Source organism: Apus apus, chromosome Z (assembly GCF_020740795.1).
Source record: "Apus apus isolate bApuApu2 chromosome Z, bApuApu2.pri.cur, whole genome shotgun sequence".
Classification (NCBI taxonomy): domain Eukaryota; kingdom Metazoa; phylum Chordata; class Aves; order Apodiformes; family Apodidae; genus Apus; species Apus apus.
In genome coordinates this window covers 26244056-26267955 of record NC_067312.1, presented here as the reverse complement: position 1 = coordinate 26267955, position 23900 = coordinate 26244056, and the positions used below count along the sequence as shown (strand labels likewise).

The window sequence follows — 23900 nt, the reverse complement described above, 5'->3', positions numbered from 1 at the left end:
TTTAGATACGCACCATGAGAAACCAAAATATAATTAATGGGCCTGTCCTGTCTAAACACAGTCTGAAGAATCCTGAACTTTATCAAAGCCCTAACAACTTGTCTTTAAAGATGACTATCAGTTAATGAGTCCAATATACGAAAAACTGGAAATGGCAGTGCACATGTTGTCCCTTTGATGAGAACCAAACCACCAAACTGAGTCCCCTGCAGAAAAATGCATTTATGCTTATCAGGTATCCATTAGGAGCAAAATATCTGCATTTTCCATGGACATCACACGTCAGTCAGAAAAAAAACCAAAACCAACAACAACAACAACAAAAGCACCCAGAATTACACTATCTGGAAAAGCATCAGTTTAGTGTTTATTTGAAATCGCCAAGTTATAACTCACCGGGTATTCCATCATGCACAGCAAGAAGCCAGAATTATTAATCAGACAGGAAGCAAGGCAACTTCAGAGAACGCAGAAATCCTGTGTCACTTTTTTTAAAGTTTACTTTTATATGACAAATAATACATGAACAGCAATTGCATTTACACTGCTGCATTCCTATCACTATTTGTGTTATTGGTTATCTTGTATCTCCCACTATGTATTGCAGTGTGTCATGGAAGACCCAAAAGCTGTACACAAACCAGCAGTAACAGTACAATACAGACTTCACCCTAAATAGAAAAGCCATGCCTTGCAGAACTATACTGAGCTGTCAAAGAGAGGAGAGCACCCTGCACTTAGTCTCCCAGTGATGGGAAAGGAAATTTCCAATTCTATAAAAGCAGTGGAACTGCAGCTAAAGCAGAAGCCTGCTGTACCTGTGAAAGCAGCACACTCTTAAAATCAGCTTAGTTTGAATCCAAACATAGGCAACTCAATACAGTTCAACTGTATAAGCACTTCTATAAATGCAGTATTAACATCACTAGCAACAGGCCTTACATTAACCACACAAGGGCCCAGTCCTGATCTGTAGGGCTTATTATCAATTTGTTATGAGAATGAGCTCTGTGAACTAGACTTTGGTACCAGGTGTCTCTTGTTATGATACACAACTTAATCATGAGATAACAAAGGCCTTCAAAATTGAAAATATGGACACACAGACTAAAAGCAGAGGCCTCAGGACCATAAACAACTCCTGAATGGCCAACTGCGGGTCAGCAGAAAAATGCAACCTTCAGAGCTGGGAACAGTTTTTGCTCTAAGTAGCAGCAGCAACATCAGGGGAAAAAACCCAAACAGCTGAGCAACAGGGCAAGGGCACCTGCTGCAGCCTCAGAAATAACACTCCCTAGTATTACAACACTTACATTCCAGGACCAGAACCCTCAATCATTTTACACAAAATGGTTACAAAAGATCTTAAATTGAGGGGGGAGTGGGCTGGCAGAAAAAGATGCCTACTTCAATTCTGTCCCTGTCCTGTCACCCACCTCTCCCACCCCTTACACAGCTCTTCAGACATGTTACATTGACCTTAGCAACTAGGACCATCAAGAATAGTTATCAGGCTAGCTGTGGTACTGGTGACATGGTACAGCATAGCTACAGCTAAGTTAGGATATAAGCCAGATATAAGACTAGCTGCTTTGAATACATAATCATAATAGTAAGAAGTAATGTATGGTGATAATTAACAATGTGTAAGAAGTAATTAGAGCACAAGGCATGTTGCTAATGCATGCCAGCCCAAAAGCTCTCATTCTAACTTTCAAAATCAACTGGATTTTTCAGCCCAATCTCTCCCATCACAGATATTTCTAATTCCTTTATAGATACAGAATTATTTGTGTCTATATATGTGTATATATATATATATATGCTCATGTGTTTAGTTGTTAAAGAGCATGAAAAAAGAGCTTAAGAAAAAAAACTCCTCTAAAGAGAGCAACTTAAAAAGCTTTAATACTAGACACTAGTCACAATACAATCTGGGTTAAGTGCCTGGAGACATAGGGTAGCAAATTCTCTCCCAGCTGGTCCTCTTAACTAAGTAATGGCGGACTTCAGTTGAGTGGAATGACACACAAAACAGACTAAGCAGATGAAGTCAGCCAGAATATTTGATCTAATTCACATTGATTAGAATTCATGAGAAGCATGGCAAAAGCAACAACAGAAGTGTATGACTAAAGGAGGCAGCAAAAAGATGAATTGGGAGGAGAAACAATATTCATCTAGTCATCTGTGAAGAACTATTCCAATTGTATGAACAGAAACAAAAGGCTGGTGAGTTAGCAACCTTAGGAGGCAGCAGAACAGGAGATGGCCTGGCAGAGCTGTATATTAGTAGATTAAAAAAAAAAAAGAGTATTCTGACCTTTTTCCTTAGGAATGCTTATCAGAAAGTGAGGTCTGGTATTGCACAAATCCCCAGTAGCAGTGTTAAGAATGTCAATAATGGCTAACACAAGACAGATCAGATCTACAGCAGGTTGCCTAGCAAGACTGTTGAGCAACACTACAACCCCAGCAGGGGTGTGACATATAAACTAACTGCATTAATGAATAAATCAACTACAAATCCATCTTATGAAGATGCATAGAAATTCAGATTGAGCAAGAATAAGGACAGGAAAAAATGCTGATGTATAAAATCAATCACCAAATGCAAACACTTGAATTATTTAAGGCTTGGTATATCACCCCTGATAAATGCTCCACAGCATGAAAATGCTCTGATATATACCATGTGCAGGAACTAATGACTTCTGAAGTGGATGTCAAATCATGAACACTGTTAAAACTTAATTATCTTTAAAAAGTCAAGAGAAGGAATGATACTCTAGTTCACAATAAAAAGTTGACAAATATTGTTGGATTATAGCCCTAATTTCAAGTGCATAGTAACACATTATTATATTCAAGTATTAAAGCAGATTTCTTCAGCAATATTAAGTAATCTTAAAATATTTGGTTAATACACATTACTGATTTTTTTCACATCTTAATCATTATGGAATTCTTCATCATAATATGGAGAAGAATTTCATCTGAGCTGCTCTGGATGCTTATTTTTCCACTTTTGATCGTAAAAGACAGGAAGAAATATTCTGTTTCTCCACCCTGCCAAACAACTACTTTTTGTTTGCAAGGATATTAGCACTCTGTAGCAGTTTGATAAATACAGGACAACTTTCTGACATTTTCACTTTGAACATTAACCCATCCATTGCTGGTTCAGATAACTCCAAAACATATACAAATTTGTACAGAGGATGTGAATGCTAAAAATAGTTGCCCAGGAGGATCCCATGTTCCCAGCAAATTTTGCCTGCCACACCAGCATCGGCCCAGGGTTAATATCTCAAAGGCGTCCACTCCCTTTCTCTCCCTCACCCTCCTGTTGTTCTTTGGCATTTTCATCTCCAGAATACAATTACCTTAGGCCTCTCACATATAAGTAAGCATTCCTGACCACACTTGCCTCTGTCTAGAATATCCATTCAGATTACTCTCCCATTTGTCCAACATTTTCTACCAGTCTGGAATTAGCTACTTCATTATTTAAGGCACACACCAAAGCCTAAAAGTACTAATTTGCCATGTGTCCTAAATATACCTCTATCTAGTTAGGGCTTGTATTCTATGCCTTTGTTTACTTAGGTCATCTTTCTACTAGTAATTAAGGTTGAGGAAACACTTTATCAAATTACAGAAAATGAATTATTTAATTAAATGCTCATCACTTCATACTAAAACAGATTGTTTTCCAACCTCAGACAGTTGGAAACAATATTTTCCCATGCAATTAGCAATTACTACAAAATTACTGCTACAGTATTTCTGCCCAGGGCACAGATTATAGCTTAGCTTTTTAAATGACAGCTTTCACCAACTAAAAGCTTTTAGTTCCCATTCAGCTTAACTAGCAACAGACTGAATTGCACCTATCAGTAGATAAAAGCTGCTATGACATCACTCTTCTTTTATCATAAGCAGGTCTGCTAGAAAGATCAAAGTTTGGAGCAGTAGCTAGAAAAAAGCAAATACAAAGTTTACCCACGTTAGTCCTCCAAGTGTCAAGCATCAAACTATAAATAAACCAGAAATCCTGCTAGAGCAAGGAAGGGCAGCTGTTCAACTGACTGTAACTTCAAAAAATGGAATAAGATTTATTTATTAGTGGCTGATTACTGGAAAGAACCATCCCAATCTTTCTTCAGACTATATGTAAGGAAATGCAAAGCTTAAAACAGGAAACAGCCAATTTAGTTTTTTCAATCCTAGAATTCTTGTTTTCGTAAACTGGAACTAACATGTTCATACCAGCCGTAATTTATAACATGAATATGTATTAAGTTCTTCATAGTAACAATTTGTTATGTAGAAAACTCAGGCAGACTCAGTTTCCTATCTTCTTCCCTCTCATGAGCTCCAGATATTTACATTAGATACACAAGAAATTCACCCTTCACAAGTCCATTCTGAAGGGTAATGGCTTGTAACTTGTATATTAATGCAAAATATCATTACTACCTTCACCAAGCAACCATATTTTCTAATTACTGTTTCTGGAAAAAACCCCCTAGTTTACTGAAAACATCTCCATTATGCAAAGTGAATTTACTGCTTAGTCCTGGTCTAGACACTTCCACAGAATTGTATAAATGTCTCTTTATGATACAATAAAAGCAATGTTCTAAAAAGCCCTAATAACCAATAGCATGTTTCCATTAAAATTTTGACATGAGTATGCTTGATCACGATACAACTAAAACAAAGGAAAAATCACTGTATCATGTTTAAGCCACCAAATTAGAAAAACTTCTGTATGCATTCCTGATGTAGAAACCAAGAAAGGAAGATGAGGACAAACCATTGGATTAAAACAACATCACATGTATGAATGGTATCTGAAGAAAAGCTGAAGGTTAAGTTGGAACATTGGCTTTTGGAACTCTTCATGTATAGGCAGAGTTTGACACCTCTTGTGACAAAAAGGACAAAGTTTACACATGTGGAAAATGATAAAGAGGCATGAAATATTCTAAAATCAAAAACCTGAAGGAAAAAGAGACTTCCCTCAAAACCTAAAATGTCCTTACAGAACTAATTCACAGTTCTGCAGACTTAAGGGGAAAAACAACCCAAGGTATGCTGCCAGAACCGACTAAAGCAGCTCAATCAGTGCATTGTATAACAACAAGTGCTCAGAAGAAGTAGTGACAAGTAACAGTAATGGGGGACTCCCTTCTCAGGGGTACTGAGGGACTCATTTGCAGACCAGACTCCCTTGCTAGAGAGGTCTGCAGTTTAGTGGGGGTTTGAATCAAAGACATAATAGGAAGATTACATAAACTTGTAAGGCCCAACAACTATTATCCTCTCCTACTGTTTCATGTGGGGAGGAATGATACAGATAGGAGTAACCAGAAGACCATACAGTACTGGAAGCTGTGGAGAAGGGCTCAGGAGCACAGGTAGGGTTCTCGTCAATCCTTCCGGCCAAAGGGAAAGGGCTGGAGAGGGCAAACCAAGTTGGAAAAGTTAATAAATGGTTACAGGAGTGGTGCTGGAGTGAATGCTTTCATTACATACACCAGAGATCTCACTTGGAAATACCTAGTCTCTTGGGGGCTGATGGGATTCACTTGTTGGAGAAAGCGGAGAGTGTTTTTGGCCAGAAGCTGGCCAATTTAGTTAGGAGGGCTTTAAACTAGTGCTGCCAGGGGAGGGGACCCTCAACTCATCCCACACCCACCACATTAAGGACAGAGCCAGTAACAGATGCCCTGGGCCTGCACGAGGACTGCAGGCCAACAGGAAAACATCTGACCTGCAGAATGTTATCCCTGGCAGCACAATTGCTTTGAAGGGGGCCCATCTTAAATGCCTCTCTGCAAATGAACAAAGCATGGGGAATAAACAAGAGGCCTTGCAGATGTGTGCTTGTATGCAGGGCTATTATGTTACTGGTATCACTGAGATGTGGTGGGATGACTCCTACAACTGGAGTCTGGGCATGGTTGGGTATAAGCTCTTTGGGATGGGCAGGCAGGGCAGAAGAGGAGGGAGTGTCGCTCTCTACATCAATGACCAGCTGCAGTTCATGGAGCTTTGCCTGGGGATGGAGGAGGAGTCGAATTAAACCTTATGGGTCAGGATTAAAGGGCAGACAAGGGCAGGAGATGTCATAGTGGGGGTCTGCTACAGGCCACCAGACTCGGATGGCTGAGCGGATGAGGCCCTCTACAGGGAGATAGGAGCAGTCTCACACTAACAGGCCCTGGTCCTCACAGGGGTTTCAACCACCCCAATATCTGCTGGAGGGACAATATAGCAAAGCACCAGCAATCCAGGAAGTTCCCAGAGTAACACTGATGACAGCTTCCTCCTCCAAACGGTAGAGAAACCAACAAGAAAAGGTGCTATGCTTTAAGGACCTTGCTCTAACCAACAGAGACAGGTTGGTTGATGACGTAAAACTTAACGGGAGATGAGGCTGCAGTGACCATGACATGGTCGAATTCAGAATTCTTAGGGCAGCAAGGAAGGAACAAAGCAAGCTCACTACCCTCAATTTCAAGGGACCACATTTTGGTCTCTTCGAGGATCTGCTTGGTAGGATACCATGGGACAAAGCCCTGGAGCAGAGGGAAGCCCAGGAAATGGGTCCATATTCAAGGATCACTTTCTCCATGCCCAGAAGCTATGTATTCCAACAAAGAGGAAGGCAGGCAGGAGAGCCAGGAGACCTGCATAGATGAGCAAGGAGCTTCTGAACGCAGCTGAATCTAAAAAAAAGGTATAAAGAGAGTGGAAGCAGGGACAGATACCCTGGAGGGAGTACAGACAAACCGTCAGAAACAAGGGATTGGGTAAGGCAGGCCAAAGCACAGAGAGTTGGACCTGGCCAGGGATGTTAAGAACAAGAGTATCTACAGGTATATCAGCAATAAGAGGAGGACGAGGGAAAACATGGGCCTGCTTCAGAAGGAAACTGGAGATCTGGCCATGCAGGACACAGAGAAGGCTGGGGTACTCAATGACTACTTTGCTTCAGTCTTCACCAGCAAAGGCTCTGGTCACACCATCCAAATTACAGAAGGTGAAAGCATGGACTGTGAAAAGGAAGTTCCCCCCTCCCACTGTAAGAGCAGGTTCATGACCATATGAAGGATCTGAAAGTGCACAAGTCCATGGGACCTGACAGGATTCATCCATGGATCCTGAAGGAATTGGCCAACGAAGTTGCAAGGTTCTGCACATGGGTCGGGGCAATCCCAAGCACAAATACAAGCTGGGAGGAGAACAGACTGAAAACAGTTCAGAGGAGAAGGACTTGGGAGTGATAGTGGACGAGAAGCTCAACATGAGCAGGCAATGTGCACTTGCAGCCCAGAAAGCCAACCATGTCCTGGGCTGCAACAAAAGAAGTGTGGCCAGTAGGTCAAGGGAGGTGATTCTGCCCCTTTACACAGCTCTCCTGAGACCCCACCTGGAGTACTGTGTCCAATTCTGGAGCCCCCAACATAAGGACATAGAGCTCCCAGAACGAGTCCAGAGATGGGCCACAAAAATGATCCAAGGGTTGGAGCACCTCTCCTACAAGGACAGACTGGGAGAGTTGGGGTGGTTCAGCCTGGAGAAGAGAAGGCTCTGGGGGTACCTCTTAGCGGACTTCCAGTATCTGAAGGGGACCTACAGGAAAGCTGGGGAGGAACTTTTTACAAGGGCTTGTAGTGAAAAAACAAGGAGTAATGGATCAAAACTAGGAGATTTAGGTTAGACATTAGGAAAAAATTCCTTAGTAGGAGGGTGGTGAGACAGTGGAACAGGTTGCCCAGGGAAGTTGGGAATGCCCCGTCCCTGGAAGTGTTGAAGACCAGGTTGGATGGGGCCCTGATCAATCTGATCTAATGTGATGTGTCCCTGCCAATGCAGCAGGGTTGGAACTAGATGACGTTTAAGCTCCCTTCCAATTGAAACCATTCTGTGACTATATGGCTGAGTTTAAATAGCCTTAAAATTTAAACAGGCATGGTATTTCTCTCAGCATTTTTCAAGACCCTCCATAAGTTTTCACATAGAAGAGCTATGCTGGAAAAAACCTAGAACTCATAAGATGAAACAATTTGTTAAGCTGAACTTCCAGCTCTACAGAGTATTTCTTTTTGTTCTTTTAACAGCAGACCCTTCAAGTTCTAAATCCAAAGCTGAATCCCACAGATCCTTTACTACTGGACTATCATCAAAGTCTTAATTTGAAAGTCTGAATTTTGGAATGAAGTAACTACTAAGTTTTATGGTAATAAAGGGTATCTTGAATAAACAGCATCTGGCTTTTACAACCAACTAGAGCAGTAATTTAGGATATCCAGATTAAAGCTTAAATCTGTGCATATACGAACCTTTTCTAATACCCATCATTTCTTTTCATCCCTTGACCCCACAGCAGAACTAACTTCAGTTCAAGCCTCCACCCTGTTATAAACCAAACAAACACCTTTGAGGTGTTTTTCCTTACCTGGCTGAAAGCAACTCAGCACCATATATTGACTTTCACTGTCTTCCCCCATAACTTAATTCACAAGGCCACTTCTTTACAGTTCATTACTTGATGTAATCCAGAGAATATACAAAAAATTCTCATCCTTCAGTCCTCTATTCCAGAAAAAACAGCTCTTTCAGTCTCAGTGGTTAATATAGCAACTAGCCCAATCAGACCCCATCTCTTCCATTCAATTAAAGACTATTATCAAAGGAACCTACCTGTTTTGGAGGGATTACATTATAATCCTACACCTGCAATAGCTGAATAAGCTATTTTAACAAGCTAGTTTAAAAAATCATCCTCTCATTAAATAAAGGAGAGATGAGTAGTGTTCTATATCCCTGTAGAGTTATCTGTGAATCTCTGCCCAATGTGATACAAATGATAAAAACAAGAGCAGAAGTGACTGCAGCTTTCTGAATATAAGATTCATGTCTCGATTAATACTATTACATGATTAAGATGATTTTCATTGCTGAAAGTAAACTACCCAGTGACAGCAGCTTTCCAAATTTATGCTTTTACATCAACAAAACATTGATATTCTGTATTACTGATAGCATTAATTACAGAAAATCTTTGCATTCCCTGTTGAATCCAAACGTGCATACCTAATCCGAGCATCTAGAAGAAAGCTTCATGAAAATCCAGTCACCCTTGACTACAGAGAGGTTGTGGAGTCTCTTTCTCTGGAGACTTTGAAAGTCTGCCCGGATGCATTCCTGTGTGGTCTGCCCTAGGTGGTCCTGCTTTGGCGGAGGGTTTGGACTAAATGATCTCTAGAGGTCCCTTCCAACCCCTAACATTCCATGATTCTATGATACAAGGAAACATTACAGCCATCAACACCATTTCATATCACTCATCTCCTGCTATGTACTGAAGGAAAATGTAGTGCAATACACACCAGTTTAGGAGATAAGTAGTTATAATGCCTGACTCTGGATGAGCAAGATTAAGGAAAATTAAACTTACAGTATAGCGAAAGATTTAAAAATATTCAAGATTAAGATCCCAACTACAGCAAATCAGTGCTACTGAACTTACAGCAAGAAACCCGACTTTCCCTCTCTACCAAAGGAATCACAAGACATAGCAAAAGGAGTTTTCATATGCTGTCATCTCAACATTTACTCTATCAGCTACTGCTGTTCTCCTAAACATTTAAAGAAACCTCTAACATAAAAGATGAAAAGCTGCTTATTGCAGCTGCAAATTGGAAGTGTATTTTATTATAGGAACTCCTTGCCTCACTCCAAAGTGTTGCACTGATAGCACTAATTTTCACAATAGATGACCTAAGAGAATTTGCCATACCCATGTTTTCTTTCACCAGACATTAGACTACAAGTATGTAACACCTGAAACAATGAAAAGACAGCAGTAATGAAACAGCACTTACTGTAATCACAGCCTTGCTCAGACAGATAGAGCCTCTGCAGCCATATTCTGTTTCATCTTCAGACTTGTAATAACTGAGTGTGTTGCTTTTCAGAACCACCCATCGATCCTGCCATCCATGAATGTAATTAGTCCACTGTAAAAAAAAAAAAAAGACCAGCTAATAGAAGAATAACAATAAAAGTGTACTGTTGATATTTCTCAGGCTTTCAACAAGCAGGAGAAAAAATTAACTTACTTTTAAAAGTTCTTCCCCATTGAGAAGTCTATTCTTCTCAGGGCTCCTAAAATATTTTTATAAACTACTAAAGGTTCTAAAACATAGTTGTTTTAAATGAACAACATAATAGCAGACACCTTGACAGCACCTACATTGCCAAGGCCAGTTAAAATAAAGGTAATAAACTTACTGATGACAGACTGAAGAAAGGGAGGGAGGGGGGAAATCAAACATTAATCATTAAGGTGAGTTTAGCCCCCAGACTTAAAATCTGGAGTTAGACCAAAAGCCAAACTTACATGGAACATAAAATTATTTTTTATAAAATTTCTACAAAAATTATTTTGAAGTATCTAGTTTTCTTCATATAAATAAAAAATGTCATTATCCTATGTACAGTATATATCTATTGTAGCACAGAGTAATCAGCTCTTTATCAATTGAATGCTGCCCATAAATATTGCTTCAGGTTTTAATTCCTAACCATTTTCTTATTAAAAAGATACTTGCTTATCAGCAGACATTCAGTCATCCTTTTGCTATTCAGATTTTTCTAGAAACTCCACATTCACACATGGAATGAAACTGATATTCCAGAAACAAGTCCAGTATTCATCCTACAGAGATCTAGTAAGAAGTAACTAAAAGTTACGGTTCATTAATCTTTTATTTGCAACATCTTCCCAACTGCCCTTTGTAGAATCATAGGACACTGACAGAGCACCAGGACTGCCCTGTAACTCTGACAGTACACTGGTGCTTCATTTTCAATCACAGTGCAAAAATTATAGATCAGATAAAAATGAAAACAAAAGCATTGAAAATAATCCTAATTATGCAAGCATTTCTTTGATCATGACAACTGCTCTTTGACAAAAATTCTGAGAAATAAGCTCTTTTTAGCATCTAAGTCTAACCATTATTCAGAGTTTTCTAATATATAAATGGAGAGAAGGCAGTCAACTAACAGGCTCCCTTCCACATTATACTACATATATTAACACATAACTATATGTTAACTCTAAAAATAACATGAAGTGGTAGAATGAAAATGTACTATATAGCTAAGAAATTCTTTAAAATTTTCAAGTGTAGGTTAAAACCTTGATTTGTTCGCCAAAGATAAAGTCCTTTTTAATCTCTGAATACACTGAATTGTTAAATTTGTTATTTCTTAGAGAAAGCCTCAGCTGTGCTCGGTACATAAACTGGTGGCACAAGAGGTCATGGAAGCATATGATTTCCTGCCTTCCTCTCTTCCCGTCTCTCATGTTCTCAACTCCTCCCAGACGTGAAAGGCAGAGTCCAAAGTTATCTTGGGCAAAAGAGCAAGGGACAGGAAAGAAAGCACCTTCCCGTCTTCGACAGAGTTATGTGAGAAATATAGCAGTCAATCTTGCATTTGCTGTTGCAATCAAATTATGCCATGACTTTGGAGACTCCTTAAACTACACTGGATAGGCACAAGTTTTTGGAAAAGACCAGTTTTTTCAAGCATCCAGGTTCTTCTGCTTCAAGAAAAACTCTTCCACATTAATTTCTTCATATCCACCTTAAAATTGGTGGAAGGAAATACAAAGGCAAAAATCCTAGAGATCCGAAACATTTAAAGAGACTAGCAAGACATACTTCTATTAAGCTTCTCTTACCATATTATTCCATTTGCTTCAGAGCTTCTCTTTCTTGCAACTGAAACCCTACCAAGCATACAGAGAACTACTGCATATTTTTATCACTTAAGAATTATACACAGTAAGTTATTAAAAATAGGCATTCCCTTAGTAGAAAATGTGAAAGCGACCATTCCGTTTTAGTTTGTTTCAAGTATTACTGACACACTAACTAACAAAAGGTAAACTTATCCCTCAAGCATATTTACTGCAACAGGTTTAACCGTACTTGACTATTCGGATTACATCCTGTGTTCTCACAGGAAAGGCAACATCAGCTACACTCGGCATAATCAACCCGAAAACCAAAAAGTTTGCACATAACTAAGCTAGAGAATGTCAGAAGCCACAGCTTCACCTACTATGCCAGTAAGAAGCAGCACCTGGACTTAAAAAGTATTTAATTTGCCAACACGAAAATCAACGACATCCTACAATTATTAAAGTTTATAATGATGGAAGCATTTAATCAGAAGAAAACTTTGTAATGGGAAACCATCCCCAAACAACCAATAAAACTACACTAAACCAAACCCTCACATTTTAGCTGCTGCAGTATCTCACATCCATCTCAACATTTCCCTCCCTCATCCACTATTAGACAACAAGATCTTAGGAATGAAAGCTGAGACCCTTCTTTTCTCCGAACTGTTTCTCTGATCTCTGGAGTTAGAAACATTTTCAGGCTGCAAGGAATTCACCAAGTCCCTCACAAAAGGCAAACTGCTCTCACTGTTACAGCCGTTTTCTCTGCATCCAGGGCCAATTTCTCACCTCTGGATCCCATGACCCGTGTCTCCTACACCAGCTTATACTCAGCCATATCGTGTAGGGAAGATAAAAATTCAAAACATAGCGCTTCAATTCTACAGATATTTCAACATTATCCTGAAGGTGCTTCCTGTAAATAGTAATTTTTAAAAAACCTATGTTCAAACTTCGTAACTGAACTTTAAACTACTCTTAAAAATAAAATTTCACATATTACCCAACAAATACTTCCAAGTCAGCTTACGCTCAGCGACAGAAAAAAAAAAAAAGAAGTTTATTTTTAAAAGGGGAAACAAGCTTTAAAGCCATTTTCCTTCCGCTCCTCCCCACCTCCCCAATCTCGTGCTGCAGGAGTATTTTATTGCCCTGCTTTGGCACTCGGACTAAAGGCCGTGCCGTTCCTGTGCCGGTGCCCGCTTCCTGGGCAGTGACCACCGGCTGGAGCTGCCTTCGGGAGCTGCCGGGAAGGCGAGCACGGTGCCGCCGCCCCAGCCCGCACCCGCGCCCGCCGCCGGCCCCGGCCAGGAGCCTGTAGCGCGGCGGAGACGCCCTCCCCCGGCGCACCGGGCCGCCTCCTCCCGGGCCCGGCTCTCCCGAGCCCGACAGCGGGCAGCGAGCAGGCTCGGGGCGGGGGAAGGGGGCTGCCGGGACCGCCGGACAACGCCGCCTCCCCAGCCGCTGTCCGGCCTGAAGAAGCGCCCGCGGCTTTCCCCCGAGGAAGGGCTTCCTGCCGGGCGGGAGGGGCGGGCGGCAGCTGCGCAGAGCGGAGGGCCCGGCGGCGGGGCTGCGCCGGTGCCGCGGCGGAGGGAGGGGGCGCGGGCGGTTGGCAGCGGGGGCCGCGGCAACTGCCCGGCGGGCTCCCCGCCGTCCGGTGGCGGCTGCCCCGGCCGCGCCAGCCGCTCCCGCCGAGCCTCCCGGCCCCGCCGCCAGGCCCCCCCACCGGCGCCGTGCGCCTCGGCCTGATCCTCCGGAGCGGGCGGGAGAGAGAACCCGACTGACATCCCTCGACAAGCCACGAAAAGCGGGTGAGGGGTGGGGAGAGCCACGGGGAGGGGGACAGGCGGCTTACCTTGCTGAGCACCCCGGAGAGCTCAACAGGCAGCCCGAGCTCGGTCTCGGGGTCCTCCTCGGAGCCGGAGGAATGCCAGCTCTGGTTATCCGACATGGAGACCTGAGCCGCAGCCACCGCCGAGCAGGGAAGAACGAGGCGGCCCCCGCCCACCGCAGCCTCAGCCTCCTCCTGCCGAAGGTGCTCCTCTACCTGGGCGGCAACGCTCCGCGTCGCCGGCTGCCACCAGCGCCGCCTTCCCTGCCCGACACCGGCCGGCGCCGCGACGCGCAGGCTCGGGCCTCCCCCTCACCGCAGCCCCGCGGCCCACACTCGCGGCGAGCGCCACAACATAGAGGTCACGACGGGAGGAAGGGCGAGCGCGCGTCCGCCTGCCGCGCACTCCGCTCACAGCCCGACCTCTCCTGCCGCTGCCGCCGCCATCTTACGTGAGGCGGGTGCTCTGTGCCGCGACCGAGGAGCTCCGCCCCACGCCAGCCCGGCCGCGCGGCGCCCGACGGGAGCTGTAGTCCTGCCCAGCCGGCCGCAAGGCCGCCCAGCGCCGCCTCTAGGGAAAGGTCGTTGCTGGGGCTGGTGCTTGCAGCAAGGCACGCTGGGAAGTGTAGTCCGCCCCTCGCGGGCAGTCTCCCTCCCGTCGGCGGGGCCGCCATCTTGGTTCCGTCGTTTCCGTGGCGCTACCGGCGGGTTTCTCGCCGCGCCCTCGATGAGGTGGGGAGCTTCGCCGCTTGGGGCGACGTCTGCTGTATTTTTTTGTGAGGTCACGGACGGCTCTTTCTTTAGGGATGTGAAGCGTCTCTCCCGCCTTGCTTGCTTTTTTTACTGTCAGAGACGTGGCCTCGCCTTCCCTGCCTCAAACCGGCGGGACTCGGGGGGGTGAGCACGGAAACCTTTCCCTTAACAAAAATGGTGGCTGCAGGAAGGGGCGGGGAGCTGCTGCCCCCTCCCGGGTGGGTCGTGCGGGCTGGGGGGGGCCGTCCCGCCGCAGGGAGCGGGTCTGTTTCAGGCCCCTGGCCCCGGGCTGCCGGGCTTCTGCGCTGCTGCTCGGTGCCGCGCAGCGAACAGGCCGCAGAGGCCCTCGCCCCGCGGGGGCGGGGGCGGCGGCGAGGTGGGACGTGCCCGCAGCCGCGCGATCAGGCCGCGGCCGGGCTCGGCCGCCCTCTCCTTCCCGGCCTGCCGAGCGCGGTTGCGCCGCCCGCCCGCTTCCTGCCCCGTCGGCCGTGCCCAAAGGCCTGGGGCGGGCGGAGCGCAACGGGGGCCGGAGCCGTGCGCCTCAGCCGCGGGGTAGCGGTGTCCTGGTTTTCACTTGTCTCATGTTTTCGCCGTTTTCGGAACGGAACGGTAACTTTTTAATTTCAGACTTTCGTCTGAGATACGTGCGCTTGCCAATAATTTATGGGTGGAGAAATATTTGCAAGGAAAAAAAAAAAAGACCGTTGAGTAACTTGACAGTTCATGAACAAATGTTAGTGGTTAGGGAAGAACTTAAGATTTGTGCTGGCTCATCTCCTTTCTTGTTGATTTCTCGGAAAAAAACCTGTGCTACATAGTATGGGTTGAGGAAACTTAGGGCTTGGAACAGGCACTTCTGGTTATATTGCAACAGCAGTGCTGTAGCAATATAATTTTTTCTGACTTCCTCCTTATGACAAATCTTTGTGTATTTTTTCCATGATAAACTGCTTGGAATTTTCCACCGAGGTTTACTTTTTTTTCGGAAGAGCTCTTAGCATTGACACAGCTACTTGTATGCATCTTTATTTATGTAAAAGCTAAGCTTTAAGTAATATTAGTACTGGTCAAAGTCTCTGGTATAAAGACATTTATGATGAGTGCAGCACTGAGAGTGAATGGTAAAGTATCGTTATTGTCCTGAACAATTAGAAATAAAGAACAGTCACACCTGTCTAGATATTTGTGTTATCACTGGTACGCACAGAAAAAAAATGATATGGTCTACTGTGGGTTCTATTTTAAATAATTGTATAGTATTGTTTTCTAAAATGTTGAGAAACTGTGTTCTTTGATTCACCAGCTGTTTGGAAAGAAACCAAGCAAGATATTTTTTCTTCGTGTCTGTTGCAATGTACTGCAGCTGTTAAGCAAGCAGAATTGCTGAGTTCTGTATATATTTATATGTATGAGAATAATTTATAGTTCTCCTCTGTAGTATGTAGATTAAGTTAAATATCACCTGTAAAGCCAGTCATGTTTTTCCCATTAAACTCTGAATGAACTTCTGTATCCTGCTCTAGTGCAGGAGGTGAAGAGACATGTCTGAGCAAATTCTTTTGGCAGTGGCAGTGATCCATACTATGTAGCCATGTGCTGTCATGCTTTCTGTCTAGAACTAGTCAGTTAGTTCCAGAAGTAGCTCTTTTTTATTATTTTTTTTTCCTATTTTTCTTTATAGATTGAGTCAAACAGGTGTTAAAAAAATAAAAATGCCATAGTTAGAAATTCTATCAGGTTGTTCAGCAAACATGTTAAACCTTGTTAGAAAGAATATTTGTTTAATTATAAATTCCAGCTAATATTTTATAACCACACTCAAAATTAATAAGTACTCAATGCTGAAAGGTTTACCTTTTCAACTTTTCTTTAATGCTTTGTCTGGGATAACTTATAAATCTTTTTACATCTGCCACATCCTCGTAATAGGTCCTGTTTTTTTATATAACATCACCAGCTTATGTTCATCCAAAAGGTGTATTGGGATTATGAATACATTATATATATTAAGTCTTCTTTCTGACCATCTTTGTAATATGAAACTTTTTGTTTCTTACTCTTAATGAGATCAAGCCATATCTACATTAGCAAGAATGTGGTGCGATGGGAGTAGATTCGTAAAGTTTTAGCACTGAGGACCTTAAGTTCATTTTATATATGCTTTAAGACTTCAGACTAGTACTAGTCTATTCCCATGGAGGGCTCCTGCATTAGCAATTTTAATGTGTCAGGTGTGCTCTGAAAGCATATTTTTCTAGTTTAGTTTCCTTTGAAAGGAATCTGGTTTGCTTGCTCCAAGATCAATCTGGGACGCAAACCAAACTGTTGGAAATTGAGAGGATCAAACTGGTATGCTGATGTAGACCACTCACTCCTCTAGACCTCCTTCTATGCCTTTTCCTCTGGACCTTTATTTTGTACTTCATTGCTGTTTTTATTCTTTCACTGCAAGCCCCTGTACTCAATCTGTACCCTTTCCACTGTCTTGGAGCTTGTGAGAAGTTTCTAAACTACAGTTTTAACTGGAAATATCCATCACCTTTGTTAAAGCAGTGGAACAGATAGTGTTGTTCTGTATTGCTGATATACTGGTAAAATAAAAATGTAATTTTCAGTTTTACTCCTAAAGATGGCACCCATAATCATCATAAACTGGGTACCTTTATGTTATATAGCTTTTTTTTTCTTCTCTTTTTTATAACTCTTATTTACAATGTTCTACCTTATGTTCTAGTATATGCGTTGTATGTTATTAATACACATTCACTACAACTGTATAAACATTTTCTATTATGTTCATGCTCATCATTTCGTTTGTTCTTAAATTTAAGGTTATTTTTCTTAACAGGATCCTTGAAGGAGCTTTGTTTATGCCACAGCATAGTGTTTAATATAGGGTCTGAGATATAAAAGATTGAGACTTTTTTTTTCTAAAACAATTGTGGCCTCTGTGAATCAGTGTTAGCATTTTTCTTCTTAGTAAAAACCAACCAAACAGAAGATTACGGCTATTTATTAATATATTGGCAATAAATGCATAGATGTAGAAACAAGGTTGCAGATGACTACACTTCTGGTGTGATTTTTACTGATGAATGTTGATAATAATAGTTCAGCTCCTTCATAATTTTCTTTATGGATTGAACTGCTAAAACATTTGTTTTTAGTAATCTAGAAAATACTAGAAAAAACTTGGTTAGAAACTTGAGATAAATATTTTCATTTAAAAGGTCTTGAAAAATGCTGAGTAGAGATATAAGATACCACAGTTCTTTGCCCTTTGAATAAACTTTGAAGTTGTAAAGACATTAGTTTTTTTAAGACAGAGAAGCTGAAAGCAGGACTTACAACAGAATTGTTCTTCATCTTGCCTGCAGAAAATTAAAAAGAGCATGGCACTTGTTTCACTTCTGTCACTCTAGATATAAGCTGAGAATTCTCCGAACAGTTGGATAAAGTGTGTAGTTTGACTTTTAATTTTGGGTGTTGTCAGAAGCCTTGTAGTGTGAATTATTTATTTTTTAAAAAGGATTGAATTGTCTGCAGTTTGTGGTATCTTAAATGCGTTCAGAAAAGACATAATTCTAGTGTTTTGTTTTTGAAGGCTAATTATCAGTGCATGTAAGGGATATATGTTTTTGTAAAATTTTGAGTCGCATGCTGCTTAAAAAAATAGTACATGTCAGCTTGGGCACTTGGAATTTTCACTTCCGTAAGCCCTGGCCCAGTTTTCTGCTCAGTATTAATTTATCATGTACCTTCTCTTACTACATTTGTAAAAATACTTAGATCTTTCTTAAAAGATTCCATTTTCTTGGGAACTAGATTTTATTATGTATTGAGAGAGAACAGTGAGACAGTAGCAGTTTTAAATGCATTAAAGGAAACCTAGGTAGTTAACACTGCATGTATTAAAATGCTAATGTAGACTGTGGTACAGTTCCTCCTTCCTGTTCTTTTCTTGTAAATCACTACAGGATTAAAAATGACAGGGGTCCTCTTCACAGGGTTATGAGGAAACCAGGGGTCTAGAAAGTACCAAACCCCCTCTGGCTTAAAAGGTCTGAGCAGATAGTTCAGAAGGACAGTCTGATGTTTGCGTGCACATGTCTTTGTTTGTTGGTGGTTTATCTTGCTGAGAAGGCGAGAGTTTAGAGTAGCTGGTGCTTAAATAATTATCGGAGTAACATGCTTTTTCAAATAAATGAGAGATAAGAACTTTGTTAAATTTGATCCAGTCAGCCACAATGTTTCCTTGCCACATGAATATTCAGAAAAGACAGGTGCACTTTATGTCAGAAAGTATGTAATGTAATGGTACTCTTTTGGGATAAATTCTTTATCTGAGTAATGGATAAACCAAGTACTATGGAATCAAATGCTCTACTGGAGTTTGTAGCATAACCTTTAAATATCAGAAATGTTAAAAATATTCTAGCAGGGTTGAATTTTCCTAGTTTGTTGAATGTATTTCTGTTCTTGTCTTAGTACGTTTTGTTCAAATGACCTGGCACCTGAATTTTTTTGTACCAGGGTGGGTTAGCTGGGTTTCAGTTCTTTAATGATGATGATTTTAACAGTTATGTACACAGCCTAGATGAAGATACTTCTTTGTAGTGAGTGGAATGAGAACTGTAGGTAAGTGGCCACCAGTTCAGTCTTAATTAGCAGTCGGAGTAAAACCAAAGTAGCGTATTTTAAAAATGTTTATTTAGATGAGTTGCAGTCTTACTGGAAATGTCTCATGTAATCTTTTATTTATTACTTACAGTATTGTACCCAGAAGCTTTATTTCAAGGTGACCCGTGATGTGATTTCCAGTTGTAATGATTTCCAGTGCAAGAGAGACGTGAGAAGTTGGGATTGAAAGTTGCTCTAAGTCAATCTGCTTGGCTTGTTTGTTTTGCATTCTTTCTTCAATTATTTATTCTTCAGGTATGCCTCAATGCTTAGCAGAAAGTAAGGAACCAGAGGAAGTGTTCCATGCTTACTTGTGAAGTATTTTTGTCTTTGGTACAAGTGATTTTAATTCCTGCCCAAGAATATCCCCATTCACTTACAGTGGAGATGAACAGCTTTCCACATCTCATGTCAAAATAGCTTTTATTAGGTTGTTTGTTTGTTTTGGTGTTTTGTTGGTTTGTTTTAAAAAATGACTTGATTTTTTTTTCTTTGATTCAGGATGTGTGCAACTTTCTATGTGGCTTCTGTGTATTTACATTTACATTTACTGAATGGTTTTTGCAATTAATTAATGTAAACTGTCTTGTCTGAGATTTAGAACAGTAAGTGCTTGTTAGTTTATTGGTTTTGGTAGAGGAAGCTGCTTATAACACTAAGCTTACTTCCATCTCACTACAAAAGAAAGTGGTAATTAGCGACTTTCTTTTGTAGCATTCTTACTAGGGAATCAAATTTACCCAGTTTGCTTATATTTGTTCGTGTTGCTTGTCTGGGCTTATGAGGGTTTTTGGTTGTCTTAAGGATATATTATGGTGAGGTGGTGGTCCAGCAAAGTTTTATGATGAGCATGTTTTGAAGTGACTGAAATTGCCTTTTTTAGAGTCTTAAACTACAGAATTACCCTTTTACTGAAGATGTGTTAAAGCTGAATATTTCATATTTGACATTTGAGGATTTTATGAACACTTATTAAGTGTTCTAGGAGTTTCATATTATTCACAACTGTCTTCTACACAGATGTGATTATTTTAATAATTGCTTTATGGGAGAAATTTTTCCACCCCACACTGTACTTAGTGCTCTGAACTTTAGTAGTATTTGATAATGGGTCATTTGTAAAGTTTTTGTAGGAACAATAGAAGACCAGGGATTTTGTGTGTTTATATTGATACCTGAAAGGAAGTTTTTTCTCTATTTTTCTTCTCTTTTATGTATTTTGTGTAGTGCTAACTTCAGAGGCATTTATCTTACGAATACAGAGGGATCCATACTACACCACACGTGATTTTAGCCAGATCTCTGAGAAGTGGACCTTTGTGGTCAAAACTGGATGAAGTCCTAACTAACTTTTAATTGTTTCTTGTGGTTTCATTGTTTTCACCAAACTCCTACTAACAACTTGACCTTGTAATTTAAATTAAGGGTAATATTGATATTCTTCTAATGCAGCCTATATAATAAGAGCAACCTGTTCTGGTGATCCACCACCTTCATATTAAATAACTTATTCCTAATGTCCCACCTAAATTTACCCCTTTCTAGCTTGAAACCATTACCCCTTGTGCTCTTGTTACATGCCCTAGTGAAAAGGTCTTCCCCAGCCTTCTTATAGGCTCCTTTCAGGTATTGGAAGGTCGCTATAAGGTCCCCCCAGAATCTTCTGTTCAGGCTGAACAACCCCAGCTCCCTCAGCCTGTCTTCATAAGAGAGAGGTGCTCAGCCCTGTTACCATTTTCATGGCCCTTCTTTGGACACACTCCAACAGGTCCACGCCCTTACTGTGTTGTGAGCTCCAGAGCTGGTTGCAGTACTCCACTTACTTGAAAGTAAATTGTTGCTTTCATTTTACTACTGTTTCAATCTTTTGGTACTTTCATATACTATATAATCCCATCTGACTTGTTCAGCTGTGTTTCTGTGCCTGCATCTCAAAGAGCTTGACTGAGGTTTTACTAGTAATCTTTTTGCACTTGTAAGCCTCCCAGTTTACTAACAAAGCTTCCTACACAGTAATGCTATTCTGTTTTTCTTCTCTGCTTTTTTCTTTTGCATTAACTGTTGGTATCCACTGCAAAAGTCTTTACTTTTAGAAGTCCTTCCAGTAGCAATTGGAAAATTACCTGCTCCATTTACAGATTATTTTCTTGCTGCCTTCCTCCCATTCCCAAATCACAGGAATAATATTACAGTATTTTATTGTGGACTGTGTTCACAGACTTCTCAGGTTTCACACCCTACTTACTCAGCATGATGCTGAGATTTAATGTGTTCTGTTAGAGGAAACAGTTCAGTCTTGCAGCAGCTTCTTAGGTGACAACATGCCAAAAATATGTCAGTCTTTGCTAAGGCTGTTCTGAGTTAGTTTGTTCACATTTTCTATAGTGTTTCAAACTGTGTTCCTCCTGCATTTCCTATAAGTATTTCCATTTTCATTTTGTCTATGGTCAATGATCTGACAGTGCTATATTGGTTGTCTTTATTGTAGCTTTTGTGACTAATTTTAATATGATTTTTTTTCAGGCTTGTTAATGTGAAACCAAGATAATCTTCAGGTTCTGTTCATTTTAAGCAGCTTGGATCAGTTATTATTCATGTTTTCCCTTTAAGCTCTGGTGAAGAACTTATGTCATGTCCTCAAACAAATATTTTCTTCTCAATTCTGACTAATGTATTTATATGCTTTATCATCTAGTGCTAGCAATGTATTTTGTTACATACAAGAAGCTGAGAAGATGAAATGCGTCAGGAGATCACCATTTATGAGACTTTTAAAAACAATTATTTTTTTCTATCACTGTTATCATCATGTTAATTTTTTTCTTCCTGGATGCATAATAGTGTGATAGCAAAGGCTTTTGACTAATGTGAATTAGTATTTAAATTACCTGCTATAAAACTGAGCCTTTAAGAGCGATCTGAGGAGAGGAGGAAAGATTTGTACATTCTAGGAATACAGACACTTGAAGGAACGAGGAACAGCTAAGAATTGTTGCAAAGACTGGAATAGGAGATGGTAGCAATCTTGCATTCATTCCAAATTCTTGAAAGGCAGGAGTGATAAAAGAACCAGAGGGCATAGTGGAAGGGCATTTACCTTGAGGAAAGTATTTCTTGGGAATTGTGCCAGTTACTTACCAGAGATTTCCAGTAACTCTGGAGTTATTGTGGAGCTAATTGATAGGATTGTATTTATGAGCTTGAGATTAAACTTAGAATGTTGTGTGGGATGCAGTGCTTTTCCTTTGATTGAAGTCTAGCACACCTGTTCTGGTAAAAGTGCATGTTAACTGTAAGAGATTGTCCTACTGTAAGTGAAAAATTTATGAAAACATTTGTCATTGTGAGTTTTATTTGATAGCTATACATAAGAGCTATGAAGCCATTCCCATTCCTAGTTGCCATTAGAGTAGCTGAAGTGCTACTGAAGGGTCAAGAGAAGAGTTCTGGCCTCTACATCACCCCATTCTTTAAATACAACAAGCTGGAGATAAACACAGCATTGTTTACCTGATCTTGCATCTTCAGAAGACATCATACATAATCTGAATTAATAAAATATTATTGAAATTGGGATTTATTTTTTTGTGGGAACTTTCTTATTAGATGGCTTTCTTTAATATCTTGACTTCAGTTGGCAAGCGTGTTTCAGGAGATCTTAAGGAAAATACAAACATTGCCACCATTCATTTTAAAAAGTCACCCAGGTGCTTCTTAAATAGCAAAAAATTGTCACTAAATCAAAAAATACATCATGACCTTCAGTTTGGTTGCTGATGTGGCCCACTTAAGTCCTTCAGTGGGAAACAGCATGTGAAGAAAAAGTATAACACTCAGATTTGTGTAATTTGTGGTGGTTTTAATAGAGCTGTCAGTGCCTGACGGGGTGTGGCTCCTCCAAACAAGAAGGGCCGCTGTCACAGGGAGCAGCTTGAAGGGGAACTTAAGGAGTGAATGTTCTTCTCACATAAAGTGAAGCTGAAATGGTTTGTGCGTCAGCAGTTTTGGGTAGGAAGAAGTAATTTCCATATGCTTTTCCAGTAATAAATACACGTCAACTAATTTATGGCAATATCACTCTTGGATTCTGCTTGTTTTAATCTGGCAAAATTAAACCACAGGTTCATATTACAAGGGTAAAATTGGCTTTCTTTAGTTTTTTATCATCAGTGTAGATCTACACAATTTACCATCTAATTAGAGCCTATCAAAGGATTAAATTACTTACTTTCAGAAGCAACAAGGGAAAATGTCAGAAGGTCACATATCAGAAGTACCTGCATGTAAAATAAATTACTGATGGTGATAATTGGCTAGTAAAGGCTTGTTAAGTTCTATTAGTTGGATACCATGGCTCTACAAATTAATGGGAAAAAAATAGGTATTAATTTTATATTTAATTAAACTGTAGGTTTTCGTTGAAGACTTTTAATTGAAGCCATCTGTTTCTAAAAGACATTACAAACAAAAGTTTCAAATTTGTGCTAGAAATTACGGTAAAAGATTCTATGGCTTGTCTCAAGCAGGAATGAGGACTAATGAACAATGGTCTGCAATTTAAAAATAATTCAATGTCTTTTAATGTAATAATCTAGTGAACAGTGTCTTGTGTTTAAGGCATCATTGTTTTGTCTGACAGGATGATATACAGGCATAAAACTCACATGCGTGTCTAAGGTACAGCCTTCACCTGGAGTTGGTGGTGCTCAGTTATTTCTGTTAAGGGATCTTTCAAAAGAGCATGTTTTTTAATTGATTAAAAAAGTAAAATCTTACTGTCGCCAAACACTGATAGAGTTACAGGTGGCTTTATGTGATAGCTGGCAAGTCAGCCACGTTACAGCAATATAAGGCTTCATA

The 23900-nt window shown here is 40.8% G+C and overlaps 2 protein-coding genes across 6 annotated transcripts in view; one reads left to right on the top strand and one right to left on the bottom strand.

The window, feature by feature from the left end:
• CERT1 (ceramide transporter 1) overlaps positions 1-14061 on the bottom strand; it is a 74490-nt gene extending 60429 nt beyond the window's left edge. For both annotated transcript variants that reach the window (XM_051642049.1, XM_051642050.1), the window contains exons 1-2: positions 13632-14061; positions 9903-10037 (exon numbers count right to left, since the gene is read on the bottom strand). In XM_051642049.1, coding sequence (XP_051498009.1) covers positions 9903-10037; positions 13632-13727 — 231 coding nt within the window. In that variant the 5' untranslated portion in view covers positions 13728-14061. The remainder of the gene's footprint in view (positions 1-9902; positions 10038-13631) is intronic.
• The window catches only part of POLK (DNA polymerase kappa), a 32499-nt gene continuing 22163 nt past the window's right edge, over positions 13565-23900 (top strand). Inside the window, exons 1-2 of one of the 4 annotated variants that reach the window (XM_051642043.1) lie at positions 18354-18998; positions 19132-19295. The gene's annotated coding sequence lies outside the window, so the exon portion shown is untranslated. Of the gene's footprint in view, positions 13588-14894; positions 14970-18353; positions 18999-19131; positions 19296-23900 lie in introns of those variants that run through there. The other 3 variants (XM_051642044.1, XM_051642046.1, XM_051642045.1) reach the window with 3 other exon arrangements.